The 21,209-nt window shown below is 36.4% G+C and overlaps 1 protein-coding gene across 2 annotated transcripts; it reads left to right on the top strand.

Moving 5' to 3' along the window:
• Positions 1-2,209: 2,209 nt before the first annotated feature.
• LOC117334762 (solute carrier family 28 member 3-like) lies at positions 2,210-19,237 on the top strand. Of its 2 annotated transcripts, none has more exons than XM_033894562.1 (12): positions 2,210-2,326; positions 8,808-8,926; positions 9,325-9,716; positions 10,205-10,349; positions 10,885-11,076; positions 11,417-11,578; positions 11,863-11,988; positions 15,259-15,380; positions 15,859-16,042; positions 17,260-17,514; positions 18,171-18,351; positions 18,899-19,237. In XM_033894562.1, exons 2-12 carry the CDS (start codon positions 8,816-8,818, stop codon positions 18,916-18,918), a joined length of 1,890 nt encoding a protein of 629 aa, XP_033750453.1. In that variant the 5' UTR covers positions 2,210-2,326; positions 8,808-8,815; the 3' UTR covers positions 18,919-19,237. The 2 variants fall into 2 exon arrangements, with proteins under 2 accessions (XP_033750453.1, XP_033750452.1); XM_033894561.1 differs by lacking the exon at positions 2,210-2,326 and adding an exon at positions 3,408-3,447 and having other exon boundaries at positions 7,396-8,926.
• Positions 19,238-21,209: the final 1,972 nt, after the last annotated feature.

The following is a 21,209-nucleotide window of genomic DNA, read 5'->3' as shown; positions in this document are numbered from 1 at the left end:
CGACATAGCGAGATAATTTAATGCGTTTATGAAGTCGCTATCTCGACATCTCGCCGCATTAGATGCTATTACTGACATGGATTTTTTTTCTTGTCAACGTCACGTGACCTCCATTCGGAAGTTCAGCGCGCCAGTGCACACGAGGCTTGGACAGGGAAGAAAGTACCATCGATAATCGTAACATTTGCCATAGGCCTAGGTATCTAACATGCTTAGTTAACCTGTTTGTTGTAGGTGTTGGGCCGTTCAGCTTCCCTGTCCAAGCCTCGTGTGCACTGGCGCGCTGAACCTCCGAATGGGGGTCACGTGACGCTGACAAGAAAGAAAAATCCATGTCAGTAGTAGCATCTTATGCGGCGAGATGTCGAGATAGCGACTTCGTAAACGCATTAAATTATCTCGCTATGTCGGTTGTTTTATCTCGCTATGTCGTTTTATTATCTCGCTATATGGTATATTTATCTCGCTATGTTGACAAAATTATCTCGTTATGTGATGGCAGATCCATGCCACCATAACTTTCTGAAACAAGTACATTCTTTTTTTCATCCGTTTCCCCGTATTTCATTCCATTTAATCAAATGCCTTTCTGTTGTTGAAGCGAAACAAATCTGACACACAGTACAAAGCCTTACATTAACGATGATCAACATAGTGCCAAAATGACATCTTAGTAATGCATTTATTCCCAAACAAAATAGTCGCTACGTTTGATTCATTCGTAAATGTTGTGAAGTTGATCAAAATGGCGTATACAAATATCATGTCATGTGATCTTGACTGCGTCTTTCCGTTCAAAGATGTAGTCCTCATTAACATTGAAGCAATGGAAGACTGCGGGGTCAAATGCAAATATTAAAGCTAAGGTCAGGTCCTCATTATGAAACCGGCTGATATATATCATTAATGAAAACCCGGTGATGTATATCATTAATGAGAACCGGCTGATATGTATAGAAACTGAGAACTGAGTAATATGTATAGAAACTGAGAACTGAGTAATATGTATAGATAATGAGAACTGAGTAATATGTATAGATAATGAGAACTGGGTGATATGTATAAGTTTTACGACTTCTCCTTTCCATAACGCTATTTTCTATTATATTTCTGTCTACTAAGTAATCATTGACTTTCCTGTCGAGTTCAATTTTATTGAACAATCAGATTTTATATGAATTTTATAATTCAATTGTACATTATTTAGTCGATATGCAATTTGATACTTCGATTTGATGCAAAACGTGATTTAAATGTAACTTACATAATTCTAGAAGTATGGAAGTAATTAATATTGATTGTGTTTTAATACATAAGACCCATAAATATCATTATCATTTTTGAATATTAAATAAGTAATAAATGTGGAAGTGTGTTAAAGACATTTCGACATAATTATGGATATGCAGAAAGGAAATGATATGGAAATGGAAGCCTAAACGATATGTATGAACAGAGAAGACTTGGTTGATCTACTAAGTGTCGTTTATCTTTGGTAAATTTAGAACATAATTTACATAGGGTGCTTATTGAAATAAGACAAATATTTTATAAAATGTCTTCTTATCATGCTTTAGTTTGGGGAAAACAAAAGAACAATTTACCCAAATTTAAAGTTAGATAAAAAAAAAACATTAGATATGGACATTTCAGTACCACAGTGAAATAATAAGTAACCTTATATTACCTAAACATAGAAAAGATCCAGTATAAACTGCATACTGTAAATTACACCTTTGGATGGTGAATTATCGGTTACCGATATAGGGGTCTTTAAGTAACATGACTCTAAAAGCTCATCATCCGCGAATTTCTAGTCACTTCTACATTAGATCGCGTAAACATGTATTCGAGAATAAGTCTGAAGAGGTATGTTCGCGAAAGTAAAATTCCCGAAATCTAAATTATTCACAGTATATAAAACCACATAAAGGTGACTCAATACCGGTGAGGTGTCTAAACTTTGCTATTTGTTTTACAAGTTATAATTGTTAAATTATAATTACGATAATGTTTACGCCAAGTGTGCTTACATAATCGCCCTATAGATTGTAATGGCATTCGTTTGAATGGTTTATATAAAAATCATATTAATTAAAAGTACTTGTTATAACTAAAATGTTACAAAATGATTTGGAGGTAGTCAGGCTATAACGTTTACTCAAACATGATGTTGTGCTTCCGGGCCTCCTTAAGTAAAGTGACCTCGACTAGTCGTTAGTTCATCAGTGGTATAGCGTAAGCCAGCAGTACTCTGATCCTTCAGTTACTACATACATGTGCAAGGACGCTGGAGGGAGTCATTGAGTGAGGAGGTCTGATATTGGTATGTATTCTGTCTGCTAAGTAAACATATCATATGTGTAACCGGGTAACACAGTGCAATATATACATGTGCAAAACATCTACATAAAGTATGAATCGCCCAAACAGTAAAGGGACCAGGATTAATATTGCAAAAGTTTGTGCAAAACGTAAAGACACAATTCTCTAATAGCACTGCTGTCTTTGAAATGGTGTGACGACTCTGTATATTACGACAGCCGACCGTGACCGCCAAATAACAACAACAACTAAACACATCTACGTAATATTGCAGACTATACAAGTGTCCATTTTGAGACTTGTAGATATCCAGTACACACTACACGATTAGCATTTCCAGAGAAGGTCACTCAGTAACTGTATGATAACAACAACTCGAAACCTTAGATAGAAGCGACGGAAGTTCAATGACTACGATGATAACTGAAGTTGCTGCAACACGTTTTAAAATAGTTTATATGCTCAATAACACGTAACACAAAAAAAAAACAACTCTGTTATATGGTAAGGACAACAACTCAATGACCTTGAGAAATAATTTGGCCATTGCAGTCTAGAACAGCAGTATGTGGTATCTAGTTAAGTTAATGACTTACACGGTCCACATCCGTATGTCATTAGGATAGTGATGTACTGTAGTGCCACCTGGGGGAGCTGTATTATTCTGCCCTGCTATACACTATATCATGTATGTATAGAAACGTTTATGTACCATGCATTGTCTTGTCTTGTTATTGTTGTTTTATTATGTTTTCCGATTATCAGACGATAAAATAATATACTTATCTTATGTATAAGCTCTGATACTGATATTTTGTAAGAGCTATGATTGAGTTCCTTAATGTTATTGTTGTTCTGTAGATAGTTTTGAAGCTGTGATACTACTGATATTTTATTATAGTTTCGATATTTATGGACAATGTTGACACCTCAGATGCTGTTGTTGTTAGTTGCTTGAAATATATGTGTCAATATATATCTATGGTTGCTGAAACCCTGATACCTCAAATTATGTTAGGTAAAGTTATGGTTGACACCATTTAATTTCTAGAGTGTAACTGTTAATTTGGTTGTAGTATTATGTAATACTTTGACAAAATTAAACGTGATGTTATAATTAAGGTAGACCGACCCTTCAAACAATGTTGCTCGAGTGTCGAGTGTCGAGCGTTCCAACCTATGCGATAATGTAATTTGAATGAAGGCAAAGCCTTAGAAGAGCGCAGCTATGACAGTAATCACTCACCGTAACATGTATATACTACCACATTTTCAGATTTTAGACTTTTTTTTAGGGGGGTGGGGGTGGGGGGGGTTAATTCAAAAGAATGACACACAAAGAAAATGCTACAAACTAGGCCAAAATATAATAGGTGATTATACCCCCCTTTTTAAAAAATCTAAATCTAAACATGTAAACACATTGTAACATAAACTATGTATTACATAGCATATCCCTTATCGAGAGCGTCTTGTTCCCTATCAAACACACGCGAGCACAGGTAAATCGGGCTTAGCGCATGGGTGTATCGATATTTTTTCTCTTTTTTGATGTGATAATGATGTCCTTCAAGGAAATAACCCGACCACGGAACAAAATGATAAATTGGCTATAACTTGCAAGGATAACTGACAGGGAAAACACCTCTCATTTTTTGCTAATTCGCCCACATTGTAGGCGGGTATGACCAAATTATGCCGCAATCCACGAATTATGCAACATATACAGCAAAATCCGCGATCGAAATGACTGTAAATCTCACAGTTTATCGGAATTATATATTTTGACATTGTCAAGTCTTATTGGATTGATTGGTAATAGTTAAATTGGAAAATTAAACATTTCCGTATTTTACACCTGTGGCAACGAAGACGCTCTTGAGCTTAGCACCCGGTCGCCGCAATTTGCTGACATGGTAGTGATGTAGAAATTACCAGAGTTGGCCTTTTGATGGTTTTTGTTTATGTATTTTTTGCATTTATGCAACTCGTTACAATTCATTCACGGACATGCCTCTTTAAAGGATCCGAATTTGTGCTTGTCAATCCGTCATCCGTTTTTGTTATGATCTATTTATAAAACTGGGTCCCCGTGATTTCGTGTACGCCGCACCCGGTCCCGGACCCGATCCCCGTACCAGGAATATTGATATTATTTTTTTTCTCGACAACGACTAACTGAACAAATCTCATGTTTTTCTTGTAAATCCCGATTTATATTTCAAAAAATCTGACATTTAAAATAAAATGGAAGCAATACCTACAACTTTAGTAATCGTCGATTTACATTTTTCAGGGTGTGATTTTGTGTACGCCGCACTCAACCGTGATATTTTCGATTCCATACTTCAAGTAAACCTAGTTGTTGATACAAATATAAGTTTTGATTACAAATACTACTTATTTCATTTCAAATCTTGCCTTTTTTGAGATCGCGGCGATGATCACGGGGGTTTTTGTTTACGCCCGGTCCCGTACCAAGGGCAGACTACTCCCGATCCACCGTGCTAGGACTACTGGTTTATGAGTAGCGTGTATTGTGTAATACCAGATATTTATACGTGACTTTTATTCTAGATACATTAGTAATCAATTATATCGGACAATGTTTTTGTGATGTTAGTGAAAGATTTCGCGAAAATTACAAAAGTGAAAAAGTGAGAAAAAAAACCCTTAATATTGGGTATACTACGAATATTTATATATAGTTATGCACCAAGTGCAATCTGGTATCTATACAAATGTAACAGGAGAGGAGAAAATGTAGCGGCCAGACCGGGGTTCGAACCAGGGACCTCCGAACACTAGCCGGATGCTCTACCAATTGAGCTACCTGGTCACCGATGATCGACCCAGTCCAGTCCCGCTACACACCTCCCTCCTTTTTTCCAAGTCTTCGCCCTCGAAGACACACGAGACCCTTATACCACCACCGTGGGTATTTTAGTTGGGCGCCAATTTTGTAACAGGAGAGGAGAAAATGTAGCGGCCAGACCGGGGTTCGAACCCGGGACCTCCGAACACTAGCCGGATGCTCTACCATTTGAGCTACCTGGTCACCGATGATCGACCAAGTCCAGTCCCGCTTCACAAATACAAGCAAAATATAAGTGAAATATGTAGGTTGGTGGGTACTAGCGGAGCTTGGTATAGGAAACAAGTATACAGGTATTACAAATAATATTGTTGAAGGAACAAATAGTTTAATCAAATCTTTAAATAACTGGAAAGAAGTTTCGTTAGATACCGCAGTTCTATCATTATATTATCTCCAGAATTACTACAGCAACGAGATTAAGAGGGGTTTGATAGGAGTAGGATCTTACAGACTTAAGGCTATACATAAGAGCGCTCAGTTAGATCCTGACAATGTTCAGTTTCCAAAGATAGTTTGTCATCCTGATGATGTCCTAGATTTAGTTAAGGGTAAGATAAATGAGCGAGAGACAAGTGATCACAGTGACGATGAGGTAGGTGAGGTAGCAACCGACAAGGCGTCCGATATTCAGCAGACAGGTAAGCAGACTTCGCAAAGATCGTTAGCACTAGCCGCGTTAGCAAATAACAAAGTAACCCATGTTCCATCTGCCAGGACATTTATAGTTGAAGGCTCGCAGGGAGATAAGTATGCTGCTCGAACCTGGTAGAGAGCTCCCCATGGAGTGAAATCTCCAGCCCTAGACCGATCACAAGAAACGTGTTTTATAGGCCTACAGTTAATTAAATACAATATTTATAATATATCCAGAATATGAGTAAAAAGGCATTTAACATCTACATCAATTTCACGGGTTTTAGGTTTTTGAAAAATTGTCGAATGTCAACGTAAATTTCGTGAGAGTTTATATAGATCTTTTACCCTACCATCAATGCATGTTGCAAGTTTTGTGTTTACGTCCCATGCGTTTCCTCCTTTTTCTGATCTGTGTCTACCCGCGGTTGGAATATGGTTGACTACCTCGCATTCTGAATAACAATATATCACATGTAAAGTGCGCAAGGCCGAACTTACGTTCCCCTAACAATATACAATCTGACAGATGGAGTACATACTGAAGTAATTGTTGGTTGCCGCAAAGTGCACATGCTTTTAGAACATCGGCCAAAGTCCCCAACTCCACTATGCGTCGGCCCGTGCGCCATGAAGTGTCCTCTTGTTCTACATTGCCATAAATTGGAGATGTGCTAACCTCTTCCTGACTTGATATAAATTGTCTCCGCCGAGACTGTAACTAACGTTATATGGTCGTCACACATTGGCACATTATGTGATACATCGGCGCTGTCCTTGTTTTCAATGGACCATCTTTAATTTATGTTCTCACTTCATTGAAAGCATAAGCCTTAACTTACCTAGTCTTTTAGTTTTACAAAACTGACCCCTTTACCTCTTGACCGCATCGTGTTGTAGGCCTAAACATTTATCTCCCAGCTGACTTGAAAATTAAACCAGATGCCCGAAGACGAAAAACATTTCTTTTTGACCTGTCCAAAATATAACAACTTGCTCCAAATGTAAATCCAGATCTCATTGTAAATCTTATGCCTGATCTCCTTTTAAACATTATATTGCATGGCTCTGACAACAATACCGATTCCTCAAACAAAAACATTTTTGACTTTGTATTTGATTATATTGTTGATTCAAAAAGGTTCTAATTTCATCTTATCACACACACACACACACACACACACACCCGCACACCCACCCACACACACACACACACACACACACACACCCCACCCCACCCCACCCCACCCTCCCACACCTTCACTCTCTTTGCTTTACCACTTTCCCTCTATCCTCATCCTTCCTCTCCACCTCATCTTCTTTATGTTATGGAATGTATGTGTGAGTGAGAGAGCGTGTGTTATGATTACGTCTTGTACATACTGTATTGTTTTAATGTGTTGAGGAGAGCATCTCGTAGCCCTTGGGCTGTTTGTGATCCTCATTAAACAAATAAAGAATTAGAACATGTAACTATTCGTGAATATAATCAAGGGCCCGGATCGCCGGATCGCCGGACTCATGTCTGTGACGTCACAGAAGGGTCGGTCTACCTTAAGTCATATATTGAAGGTGGTTTAAAGATGATTAATTTAAAATCTTTTATAACAGGTCTTAAGACAACATGGGTAAGGCGGATTTACAAAGATAATGCTAGTTGGATGTATATTACAGATAAATATATGGATACATTTGCTTTGCCATGGCAAATTGTGGACTTCAAAAACTCAAAACTACTTTGGAAGAATGTACAAATTTGTTTTGGAAAGATGTTCTGAAAGCTTGGTATATAACAATAGATGGGTCCAATACTTACAATGAAAAAGAATGTAAAAATCCTTTGTGGTATAATTATAACATCAAAATAAACAACAAACCTGCTTTCTGCAAAGAATGGTTCAGGAAAGGGGTAATGTATATATATGATATTGTTAAAAAAGATGGCTCATTTTATAATTTTGAAGAATTTCAACAAAAATATGGTATAAGATCCAACTTTTTAACATTCATGGTATTATTAGAGCTGTAAAACATTTTATAAATAGTAAACAGGAAACTTTCTCTTCAGCAATCTGTTTACCAAACATACCTTTAAATTTGAAAGTTATACTAAGAAATAAAAAAAGGGACACATGACATTTATATAATCTTGTGTCATAATCACACAAAGCCTACATCACAAAGAAAATGGTCTTTAATTTTTAACATCCAGGAAAACCAATGGAAAGAAATGTATGCAAATGTTGTTAAAACCACTAAATAGTACAAAACTAAGATGGCTTCAATACAGAATCAATCATAGAATTTTAACTACAAATACAATTCTACATAAAATGGGTATAAAACAAGATAATTTATGTACATTCTGTAGAAATTTTCCAGAAACCATTGAACACATTTTTTGGGATTGTGATAAGGTTAGTGCTCTTTTACGTGAATTAAAACAACTACTAGCTGCTAACAACATTTTTGTCGATTTTATTAAACAGGAATTTATACTTAGAAAATTTAGTTTCAGTGATGCAGATTTGGTATTAGATAACCTTATTTTACTATTGATTAAACAATATTTGTTTAAAATGAAATGTTTAGAAAAAGATATCAATTTAATAAGTTTAAAAAACCATATACTGTTTGAACTGAAAGCTCATAAGCTGATGATAGTTAGGCATAAGGCATACCGAAACAACGTTGAGTTACAAAATAATCTTGAAAACTGCCTTAACATATGATTTTTTTTAATATCTCTATGATGTGGTTTTATTAAATGAAACAGTTTTGTGCTGTCAATTTAAAGTTCATGTCTATACTTTTATGTGTATGATGTATACACTATTTACCATCTGTGTAATGAAACAATTAGTCCGAGGCTGCAAAAGAAAATCCCCCCCGAAGAAAATTGATATATTTCAATTTAACTAAATGACATGCTTATATTGTATACCGATATAATTGAATGTAGTGTTTTTAGTAAGAAACATGGAAACTGAAGTAGAGATGGAGGCTAGGAATAGTCAGAGTGCCCTGGGTAATGACCAGTTGGATCGTCTGATGACTTCGGATACAGATAAAGAAAAACAGGACGAAACAGTAAGACTAGCTCTCTAGGCCAAGCAATATATGTGCGAGAAATTATCAATATATTGGCTTTGTGGCTTTGTGAAGTAACCGTATCACTAAACATGCAGAAAATTGCAACATATCAACGTCAGTAAGTGTTTATCATATAATTCCCAACCGATATCACCGGAATTTTGTATTTTGAATCTAGAAGCAGTGTTGTAAGTCTTATACAATTGCTGTTTGTCACACTGCAAAATCATTAATGCAATAAATATGTCAAACGTATTTCAATTTTTTTTTTTCTAATGATTGATACGTGCTTAAACATTATATTTCTTTTGGCGGTCAAAGTGCATTTTGGTCTAAACGACGCAGAACAGTTACATGACATGCCGCTTACTAATACATACATATTACACTTACAGATTGACTATCCTAACACCGAGGTTGATCTAGAGACTGGCGACATAAGCATTCCCGGAAGACAGGATCAAAGTTTCTCACCGCTTGGCGTCATTATTCGAGTTCGTCAATCATGTGATGCTTGCTGCAAATCAAACCAGGACAGACTAAAACAAGTTATCACGAATATTTTACTGTTAGGATACCTCGCCTATTTTGTGTACGCGATGCTATACAGGTTTGGTGATGAAGGGTCAGTCCGCCTGATGGTGGTCACTCTTGTTGTTGCTATGGGATTTGTTGTCAGGACGACTTTCAGGAAGTTAGGTCCTCTGGTGTCATCGTCCATACAGTCCACTTCATGTTTCAAACAGCTAAAAGATCAGTTTCAAAAGAGACGTCTACAGCTACAACGGTAAGAATAATTGGTTTCCGCTCGTATCATCGTCTGACACCTGCGGGGACTGGCTTTTGTCGCTGGAGTCAAACGACAAGAGCATATTCTCCTGGGTTTCCGACGACACGCTATAACATAGCAAATTCAGGATGATGTCAATACTTCCCGTTCAAATCCAGATAGCTGTCTGTAATGTAAATGTATACAGTCCTAGGTCTTACTCTGCGATATTAAAACACTGTTCCGTCTTCCTCACGATGGTTGTATGTAACATGTCCTTAAACTTTGAGTTCTACATCCTGCATGTGACCACGTATGTCCTATAGTTATCAACTATATTTGTGAATCTACCTTCAAATAAAACATCAATGTGTGAAAGGCAGATCAATATTTCAATCATTGTCTGCTGAATATGTCTATCAAATTTGTGAACGGAAGTGTGAAATGTGTGTGCCTTTTACAAAGTACAGCATTAATCATCCGACAAACGTCATTTCCTTTTTCAGAATAATTGGCGTCGTTGCAGTTCTTGCTATCTTTATCTATATCTTGATTGACGTTGTCATCCAATCACCGTCAAGCATCGTCTCGGCTGTCGGAATGTTTATATTCATAATAGTCATGTTCTTTTTCTCCAAAGATCCGGCCAAGGTATGGTACAAAATCGGTCGTAATTTCAAATACGCATTCGTAAACACTTACTAGCAATCCCCGTGCTAAATATACTTTTGCTATTTTTCTCTTTTTTTTAATCAACTGAAAAAATGTATATACCTTTTTTGAAAATTTAAATTGATACTTTTCATGTAATTTAGTTGAAATATATTTTGCCATTTCTAGCATCGTCAAGGTTGTTCCATATTGATACATGTATACAGATTCCTTCATCGAACAGTTTAGTATTTCCATATCTACAACCTAAGACATTTATTTAAAAGGCATCAATTATTTAAAGAATCATTCTAAAGTCATTATGTTGCACTGGTAAGGTAACGTTAACAGTTAAAAGAAAAGATATATTTAAAGTTATATTGTTTAGTTTTATAATCCTTTCTTAGAAAAATCATATTAATGTATCCAGAATGTTGATTGATGGTCGTCGCTAACACCGATAAAATTATGGAGGGGAACTACGTCAAAGTACTAAAACGTTGCTCGACTCATTCGTGGTTTATTCGTCTCTTAGGTCGTGTGGCGACCTGTGTTATGGGGACTACTTTTACAAGTTATCTTTGCACTGATCGTGCTCCGCTCACCGTGGGGATACGACGCATTTGATTGGCTTGCACAACGAGTAACAGAATACCTCAGACATTCTGAAACTGGAGCCAAATTTGTTTTCGGGCCTGCTCACGACCAGCATTTATTCGCATTTAGTGTAAGGTTGTTTAATGCAGTACTGTATTCCCTGTTTGTATTAGCGGATGATCCAATAGTATTTCATCAAGGTTTTCATTTCACTCAGCCATGTACTGTGTGAAAAGAAATCCAATATTTACAGTAAAGTGATACAAATAGAGTCTTTGAATTTTTTACAATTAATTTCATTAGACATACTTTTCGACTTGTTTCACTGTCAAATGTTTCATTACTCCAGGTTAACAAGAAAATTACTTTTAAATCTATTACTTATTTAGTATCGTACAATTATTGCTGAATTATTGACATATGTGCATGAACTAGTAGGTGAGAATAAACTGAGCTCCTTTTGTTGTCAGGTCCTACCAGTGATTGTTTTCTTCAGTGCCTCAATCGCTATCCTCTATTACCTGGGTTGGCTTCAAGTCCTCATCCGGGGACTCGGCATTGTCATGCAGCACAGTCTTGGTATATCTGCTATGGAATCTCTACATGCTGCATTTAACATTTTTGTCGGCTGGGTATGATTCATTGTTTAAAGGTTCGAAAAGCATATAAATTACAACTTTAAACATATATTTCTGACTGCTGAGAAATGCTTTTACACTCTATTTGTAAAGATTTTTAGGTTATTTATGAAGTCTTTTTGTATGATGTTGATTTTTCAGGGCAGTATTTAAATCTTAATTTGCATTGAAATGTGCTAATGCAATGTGTCTGTTGTACAATCTCTTTAACAGTATGTGGAGCAAGGTACTACGTGACTGGTGTAAGGCTTTCTTAATTTTATTTCATGATATTTCAGGGGGAGACAACCACGTTCTTAAAACCTTTCTTTGATGAAATGACGCTTCCGGAACTACACACTGTGATGACTAACGGATTCGCCACCGTGTCAGGGAGTACACTTGTCATCTATCATATGTACGGGGTAAGACATTGTACCTTATAGTTCTACAAGTAAGGGAAGGACGTGGTATCTTATAGTTCTACAAGTAGTGGCAATTCGTGGTTCATTATAGTTACAAGTATGGGTAAGACGTGGTACCTTATAGTGACAAGTATGGTTAAGACGTGGTACCTTTAGTTACAAGTAGGGGTAAGACCTGGTACCTTATATTTACAAGTAGGGATAAGACGTGGTACCTTAGAGTAACAAGTAGGGGTAAGACGTGGTACCTTATAGTTACAATTAGGGGATAAGATGTGGTACCTTATAGTTACAAGTATGGGTAAGACGTGGTACCTTATAGTTACAAGTATGGGTAAGATGTGATACCTTATAGTTATATGTAGGGGTAAGACGTGGTACCTTATTGTGACAAGTATGGTTAAGACGTGGTACCTTTTAGTGACAAGTATGGGTAAGACGTGGTACATTATAGTTACAAGTATGGTTAAGACGTGGTACCTTTAGTTACAAGTAGGGGTAAGACCTGGTACCTTATATTTACAAGTAGGGGTAAGACGTGGTACCTTATAGTTACAAGTAGGGATAAGACGTGGTACCTTATAGTAACAAGTAGGGGTAAGACGTGGTACCTTATAGTTACAATTAGGGGATAAGATGTGGTACCTTATAGTTACAAGTATGGGTAAGACGTGGTACCTTATAGTTACAAGTATGGGTAAGATGTGATACCTTATAGTTATATGTAGGGGTAAGACGTGGTACCTTATAGTTACAAGTAGGGATAAGATGTGGTACCTTATAGTTACAAGTATGGGTAAGACGTGGTACCTTATAGTTTTACAAGTAGGGTAAGACGTGGTACCTTATAGTTACAAGTAGGGGATAAGATGTGGTACCTTATAGTTACAAGTATGGGTAAGACGTGGTACCTTATAGTTATATGTAGGGGTTAGACGTGGTACCTTATAGTTACAAGTATGGGTAAGACGTGGTACATTATAGTTACAAGTATGGGTAAGACGTGGTACCTTATAGTTACAAGTAGGGGTAATACGTGGTACCTTATAGTTACAAGTAGGGGTAAGACGTGGTACCTTATGACTCTACAAGTAGGGGTAAGACGTGGTATCTTATAGTTACAAGTATGGGTAAGACGTGGTACCTTATAGTTACAAGTAGGAGTAAGACGTGGTACATTATAGTTACAAGTAGGGGTAATACGTGGTACCTTATAGTTACAAGTAGGGGTAAGACGTGGTACCTTATAGTTACAAGTAGGGGTAAGACGTGGTACCTTATAGTTACAAGTAGGGGTAATACGTGGTACCTTATAGTTACAAGTAGGGGTAAGACGTGGTACCTTATGACTCTACAAGTAGGGGTAAGACGTGGTATCTTATAGTTACAAGTATGGGTAAGACGTGGTACCTTATAGTTACAAGTAGGGGTAAGACGTGGTACCTTATAGTTACAAGTAGGGGTAATACGTGGTACCTTAAAGTTACAAGTAGGGGTAAGACGTGGTACCTTATGACTCTACAAGTAGGGGTAAGACGTGGTATCTTATAGTTACAAGTATGGGTAAGACGTGGTACGTTATAGTTACAAGTATGGGTAAGACGTGGTACCTTATAGTTACAAGTATGGGTAAGACGTGGTACCTTATAGTTACAAGTATGGGTAAGACGTGGTACCTTATAGTTACAAGTAGGGGTAATACGTGGTACCTTATAGTTACAAGTAGGGGTAAGACGTGGTACCTTATGACTCTACAAGTAGGGATAAGACGTGGTATCTTATAGTTACAAGTATGGGTAAGACGTGGTACCTTATAGTTACAAGTAGGGGTAAGACGTGGTACCTTATAGTTACAAGTAGGAGTAAGACGTGGTATCTTATAGTTACAAGTAGGGGTAAGACGTGGTACCTTATAACACTACAAGTAGGAGTAAGACGTGGTACCATATAGTTTTATTAGTTTTTGTCTACCGTTCGTATGGTTTTGATTGATATTCTTGTACAATATACTGTATTTGAGAACACGTCTGGTTTTATCAGACAATGGAACTAGAGACTGGAGACTAGAGCTGCATTGCAAATGATTTGTATAAAAATAGAGTTTTGTTATCTTTTCCTGATAGAAAAATAATTACCATGAATTAAGCCCCCATCCGGCCTCAGTTCCATCACCTTTCCTTAACTGAAGATAATTCCTTCACTTAAAACAATCCATGGAAAAAGCAATTATAATTATAATCTATACTATCTAAGTTATAAGTTAAGAAATGTCCTTCAATTAAGCCATATGGATGAAACTGGGGCCTGATCGAGAAACACAAGTTCTGGGAAAATAGAGCAACATTCTAAAAATAGCAGAAAGATGTTCCTAAATATTACCAAAACGAACGAGTTATGGTTGGTCACAAAAGTCAAACCCCATATCTTCTCCTGCTCATTGCTATGACCAGTATTTAGAACCACTCCAAATCGATACTCCTATTGTGACTACATCCTTACACACAAATGTATATGTTTACGTTGGGCGTTGCTGTCTGCGTCGTGTAGACTATGAGGGCTTTGGAGTTGACGTCTTCCTTCTATTATTCTGATCATACCTCTTGGCCAAGGTATCATTCAATTCTCGCATGGGGACCCGTAAACGCTCGTTAATATACTTACATGATTTTTTTTATCATGAGCCGAATTATATAGGAACCGTAACTACTGGTATTGCTAGATGATGTATACCTCAATTGTACTTTCAGAAAACCGAATATACTCAGAAATACATCACCGTTATAGATTAGATGCTTCAAGGTGACAAAAATACTTACTTAAATACTTGTTTGCGATAAGAAAGTTATCCTCTTGCTTCAGGACCAGTTCTGTAACTCGTCAATCGAGACGAGTTTCTGCAACCGGTCCTTGTACGAAATCGAGCATACACGTAAAGAATGACATCCAAACAACAACCGTCTTATTCAGTGTGAATGATTCTGTGTACTCGTTACCATGCATGTCGCATATAAATGTTAAAGAATAACGGCACTGATTCGTCATATATTCGTTGTCTCTTTAAATAATGCAATAAAGATAATATTAAGTTGGGTAAATTATGTGGTAAATACCACATCCTTTTCCACAAGATTGACACTCAATATCCGAGGAGTTCCAGAAGGACAAAACAGCTGTATGAGTCACTTCCCTACATTTTTTGTTTGATATATACTTATCTGCATACATTAATTTGTTTATTTAATGATGATTATGTTATCTACATCGCCACAGGCTCCTGCTAACCATCTACTGTCGGCATCCGTCATGTCAGCTCCGGCCGCTCTCGCCTTGTCCAAACTATTCTATCCAGATGAAAGCATCAGGACATCGAAAGTCAATTTGGACAAAAAAGGGTAATTGTCAAAGTATATCAGTATATTTCGAAAGGATTTTTTTTATCAACTGATTTTGAACAAGTTCTCCTGTAAGTATCACTAAAATTGCTGTATTAAATCTGCCTGTGTCATAAACAAGTTTCCATTTTGTTTGTTTGGATAAGATTAATCAGTAGTAATATCATTAGGTTGAAATGTGTATCTGTTTACCCATGTCTACATCCAATAAGGGACGAAACTGGAAAACATATCCCGTTTTTTTTTAGGTTACCTGCAATATAAGAGTGACAAATGGAAGGCAACTCGTCTTTACAACAATTACGACATCCACATTTCATCACATTACCAAATAGTGAAAAATTGTCAAGAATCCGCACGCTCCACAAAGGAAACATGTTTTCGGTCGCTATTTGTGTAATAGACAAACATCTTTCCAAACAATTCCATTTTAAGATAATAATGCATTTCTTTTGAAATACATTTCTTTCTGTTGAAGGTACGGTCAAAACATTATAGATGCTGCCTCCGTCGGGGCCATTGGTGCGACGTCTATAGTGGCCTATATATTGGTCAGCGTGTTGGCCTTCTTTTCCTTACTGGGATTCTGTAACGCTACGCTTGAATGGCTAGGTGACCGGGTGGGACTTACCCCTCCTGATTATCCCGTCCTATCATTTCAGGTAAGTGATACGTCGCTTCTCGCCCTATATTCTACTTCCTGTTCTCGCATTCTATATTATTTATATGATGAAATGACACTGATACTTTTGACACTGGGAACTTACCTCCACGTTATCAACGTGATTTTGAAATAAGGTTATTATGTTAATCTCTTGTATGAATTGTACATGCATGTTGAATTGGGAGTCTAAAACACTATGTTGGAATATTCGGTATGATGGGTTTATCATATCTGTAGTGAAACCACATATTTTGTTACAAAATCATATAAAAAGGAATAAAAACTTTTTAATCCAAATCCTACTTTACATCTTGAGTTATGACTCTAAACATTACTTGTGATGGAGATATATTTATCTTCAGTGGGATATACATTGTATTTAATGATAGCCTCGTCATGTGATAAACTGAACGTCTGACCTGTCATTGTGTCATACCCTCTGTTGATACGCTAAGTCAGGTTAAGTCTTTGTACAATGACTCTCTCAGACACAGTCTTAGTCTCCAGTTTTGCCTTATAGGCCAATGGCTTTGTACAATAAGGCCCTGATCATGTATTTCCTGAAGGGAAAATACAGCAGGAAATAACGGACGTGTAATAAAACTGCAACTCTAACTAAAAATACAATGATTAATTGGTATATAAAGTAGTAATAAATCAGGATATCTAGTAGAATTGATATAGAAAGATCCTGATCAAGAACATTCATTCAGTAGAGACTGGAATTATTTCTATAAATAGTCACCGAACTTTTATTATTATATATCATGGTTCTTGTATATCTCTGTCATATCGAACTTAGTATAATCATGACCAATACAAAACTATAAATGTTGCCGCTTTGTAGATACAGAGATGTATAAAGAACATTTTCGTTTGGATGAATAGCAGTAGAATTAAACATCCCTATTTCGGCAGCATACATGTTTGGCATACCCCAATATGGGTACGAGTTAGTGTTCTTTGAACAGTCTTCTGCTGAAACATCTACATCATTGTATGATTAGTTCTGTTAACTCTTGTCCATGTTTCTTTCTTTTCCTTGTGATCTACAATTGAACTTCAGCATTCTGCATTGGTTCGTAAATATTCAGAAAACTGGTCAATTGTTTGGTACATGTTTTTTTTTTTTATTCCAACTGACCGGTTCAATTCCTTTGATCATATATTTTCTGGTTTAATACTATATTTAATATATATTTTGTCTATGCTTAGCTTATTTGCTCGTACGTATTCTGGCCACTCGTCTTCCTGATGGGAGTGGAACCAGCAGATTGTCACGTGGCAGCTAGGATGGTCGGCATCAAAACCTTTATCAATGAGTTTTTTGCCTATGAAGATCTCGGTGAAGTTATAAGAAATGGTGAGAAATTCCGGAACTTTAAGGGCACCTGGAACTTAGACAAGACGGGAAACATCATCATGGATACGCCCGGGAACGCCACTGTTCTTATTGGAGGTGTTATGTCGGTAGGTAACGACGTCACAATCTTACTGTATGTAAATATATTGCTAACATTATCATTTTCCGTTTCTTATTTCCCTTTAATCCTTAAAGCGGCTGTAACTGTAACAATCACTTGGAAAACAGTATCGGGCGTATTTCAAGTATAACATGAAACTGACATTTTCCCTCAAATACGAAAATCAAAATAGATAGCAACCGTGATTACTAAATAACTCAATTAGTGCAAAACAATAAGGATGACTCGTCGCTCGCACCCACGTAGCTCCATTTGGTTTCTCCGTGTAGCATTCTTTTTAAACATCAACCGAGGTAACAGTGTTTTAAACCCTGATATCTATAGAACATTTTTTACGGCATAGACTCGTATGTCGCTTTATCATAAACACTATTTATAAGAAGTAGTCGCAATTTAATGAGTATTAAATCTACAGTTATGGCCGCTAAGTAAGTGTTTCAGGTGGCTTTTATTCTGAAACATTAGACGTCTGTATATTCTATTTGTTTGTTCCTATAATTCTATAGATGTACATACATTAAAATCATATAATAGCATAAAAAAGACGTCCTTCAAGATCCACTCTGCTATGAATTTATTACATTGACAAGTATGTTTTGACAGTGTGGTGATTTTTATTTATTAATTTTTTCCCCATTTCAGCATCGTTCTGAGGTCATTACAACTTACGCGTTGTGCGGATTTTCCAATCTTACAGCGCTCGGTATCATGATTGGGGCCTTGACGGCAGTGGCGCCCTCTAGGAAGGCGGACATCGTCAGAGTTTCTCTTCGTGCTCTCATTTCCGGTTGCATGGCTTGTTTCATCACTGCTTGCGTAGCTGGTCAGTAAATCAAAGCAAATTTCATGAAAAAAATAATAACTGTAATCCGAATTTTGATTGAAATCGATGACATATTTTGCCATTCTCTTAGTGTTACTTTAAGATTATTGGAAGTAATATATTTTTATCTTATAATCATCTATCTGGTGTATGTTGGTCATTATTTGACATATTGCATGAGAACGCAGCCCCAAACGGGGAAAAATTCAACTTAACATTTACATAATTATGTTTTGTGAATCTATGTTCTGTCTGACCCGCCTCTAATCATGTAAAAGCTGTAAAATTAACAGCCTTCTGGCTACGATACAGGATTCTAAAGCCGCCACTACCTGGTAAAAGATATCAAATATTCTTCCGCCAGACCAGGAGCGTACATTATTTATCTAGCAATATATTTATTTTTGGTTTCTTCTGGCAAACTTTAAACGAATCGTTGAAAGATATCCGGTTTTTGTTTTATGCTTTCCTTCGGGTTATGTTATGCTACAAACGAAAATAACTTTTTGTCTTTGATGTACGATTTCTATATATCATTTATTTTCAGGATTATTGACAACAGACTGATGGCATTAAATACAAGCATTGAATGGACGTGGGAACCTGGATAGAGGCTCGGAATTTATTACGTGATAATGGTCTTGATAAACAAAAACACTAGATAACATATGTCGCACATTTATGGCATGAAAGCAATTAACTATTGGATGTATCTCTGAGTTTGTTGGAGTTTAGGTTGGTAAGTTGTGCGCTCTTTGACATCTTTACAAATAGCAGCTATCGTGTCGGATTTTATGCAATATCTAAAAGTATAACATCCTTATTTCATAAAAGTGAATTTACCATGTAGACTGAATAAATATTGTGTTAACGTATTGGAATTAAATGTGTAACTGTTACTTAAGCACGCTAGGTAAGGGATCACTCGAAGAAAAATATGTTGATGGGTCGTGACAACATCAAAACAGAAATTAGTCCAGGGGCGACTACTCTTATTGGTTATTTTGTTATTTCCTAAACTCATCATCTTAATGTCAAGCTTTCTTTCCACACAGCCTGAAAATTGGAGGGATTGCATGTATCTATTAAAGATTCAGAAAAAGATAAAAGATAAATATACTTATCACAAAAAGACATAGATCAGAATCGATACGTTGTAGTAATGTTATAGTTAGTAAGCCGTCTGTTTACTTTCTCAGTCATATTGATGTTGTTTACATTGGCATTGCTGTACAGTGTCATTTGTGATTTGAATATTGGCAAAATGAGTGCACGATAAGACGTTTACATGTAAATTGACAATGCTCTACACTGTCATTTGTATATTGGTAAAATAATTAACTTTCCAATTTGCATGTAACAATACTGTACTCGTATGTTTATGATGTGTACATTATAGTTCGTTACGTTTTTATACACACTGAAAAGTAAATCACGCGGCATGTCTCTATCGACACAAGCAAGCTTCAATGCGGTGAAACATTCGAGGGGGGGGGGGGGGGGTAAAAATAAGGTCTGAGAACATCGATCGTGACTAGAGAATATAAAGTTGTAATAATGCTCATTCGGATAAATGAATGACATGATGGAGAAAAAGAACACCGTGAAAAAAATAGATTCTGTTTTCTATAATGTAGTTTTTGTTTATATTAATCATTAAATTCACTTCCTGTCTCCTTTCAACTTGGACTGTGTCTGTATGTAAATGATCCGATTGCGAAATGTGATTAACTCGCAATACAATTTGGATTTGAAAAGTGTGATTTTCTGCACTAATTAGCATGATTGTTTTTAAGATGTGCAAACTCCATGTAATTATCTTCTATTACAGACCCATCCCCCCCTCCCCCCCCCCCCCCCCCCCCCTCCCCCACCCCCACCCCACCCCCAATAAACCTCTCCTTTATCAACTCAAATGGTATAAACAACACTTCACCATAGCTATTATTTTGCCCCTTTTGTATACGTTTTCTTGGCGGCTTTCTTTATACTATTTTAAATTTATTTGAACAATTGTCGAAAACTATTAAAGTGGGAACATTTTGCAATACAATCGACCTTATATTTATGTTATTACTATCCACAGGCCTCTTGTGAACAAAAGGTCGTTTCCGTTACCATAGCTAGGTCGGCTTAACGTTTTTTCCCAAGCTCTTTGTTTGATGTGAATTGTAAAGGATCATAGGTCACAAAAGGTCAACAAAGGTCGTTTGCGTAGTACGTGAACATACATAGATCTCTGACACATATTACATAGGCTTATGATCTGCACATGTACATGTATAAACTTATATCTAACATATGGCACTGTTTTTTTATACATAAGGACCTGTTAGCTTGAAAAATATAGTATTTCTTAATAAATTAATGAAAAGAAATTATAATCACACATATATTTCCAAAAATAGCATGTTAAACACTATTTCTTTAAATAGCAATTATGTTTACAAGTGCATGTGCATAACTCCTTATTTTAAAACATGTATTGCTACTCCTTTCATGTAATAGCCGACGTAAAGCTAACAAATCTGTTGGTGATGATCAACATGATGTAAACAAGAATTAGCCTTTATAGGCACCGATTGCCTTTATTAAGATAAACAATAAAGTTGAAGACAAAAAGAAGTATCATATAAACAGAGTTTATCGCAATGTTAAGCTCTGCATTTAAGTACCATAAATAATTTCTGGGTGTGTAGCTTAAAATGTTCATTCACAACATTCAGTTACTTACAAAAGGGTAGACCATTACAACATTTTAGATGTTCTATCTTTATAAACAATCGTTTCAATATCAATCACGAACCTATTTGAATATCATTACAGGGCATATTCAAACATTATCAAAAGCAGAGAAG

The sequence above is a fragment of the Pecten maximus genome, chromosome 9 (assembly GCF_902652985.1).
Source record: "Pecten maximus chromosome 9, xPecMax1.1, whole genome shotgun sequence".
NCBI classification, from domain to species: domain Eukaryota; kingdom Metazoa; phylum Mollusca; class Bivalvia; order Pectinida; family Pectinidae; genus Pecten; species Pecten maximus.
This window is presented reverse-complemented; position numbering and strand designations above follow the sequence as displayed.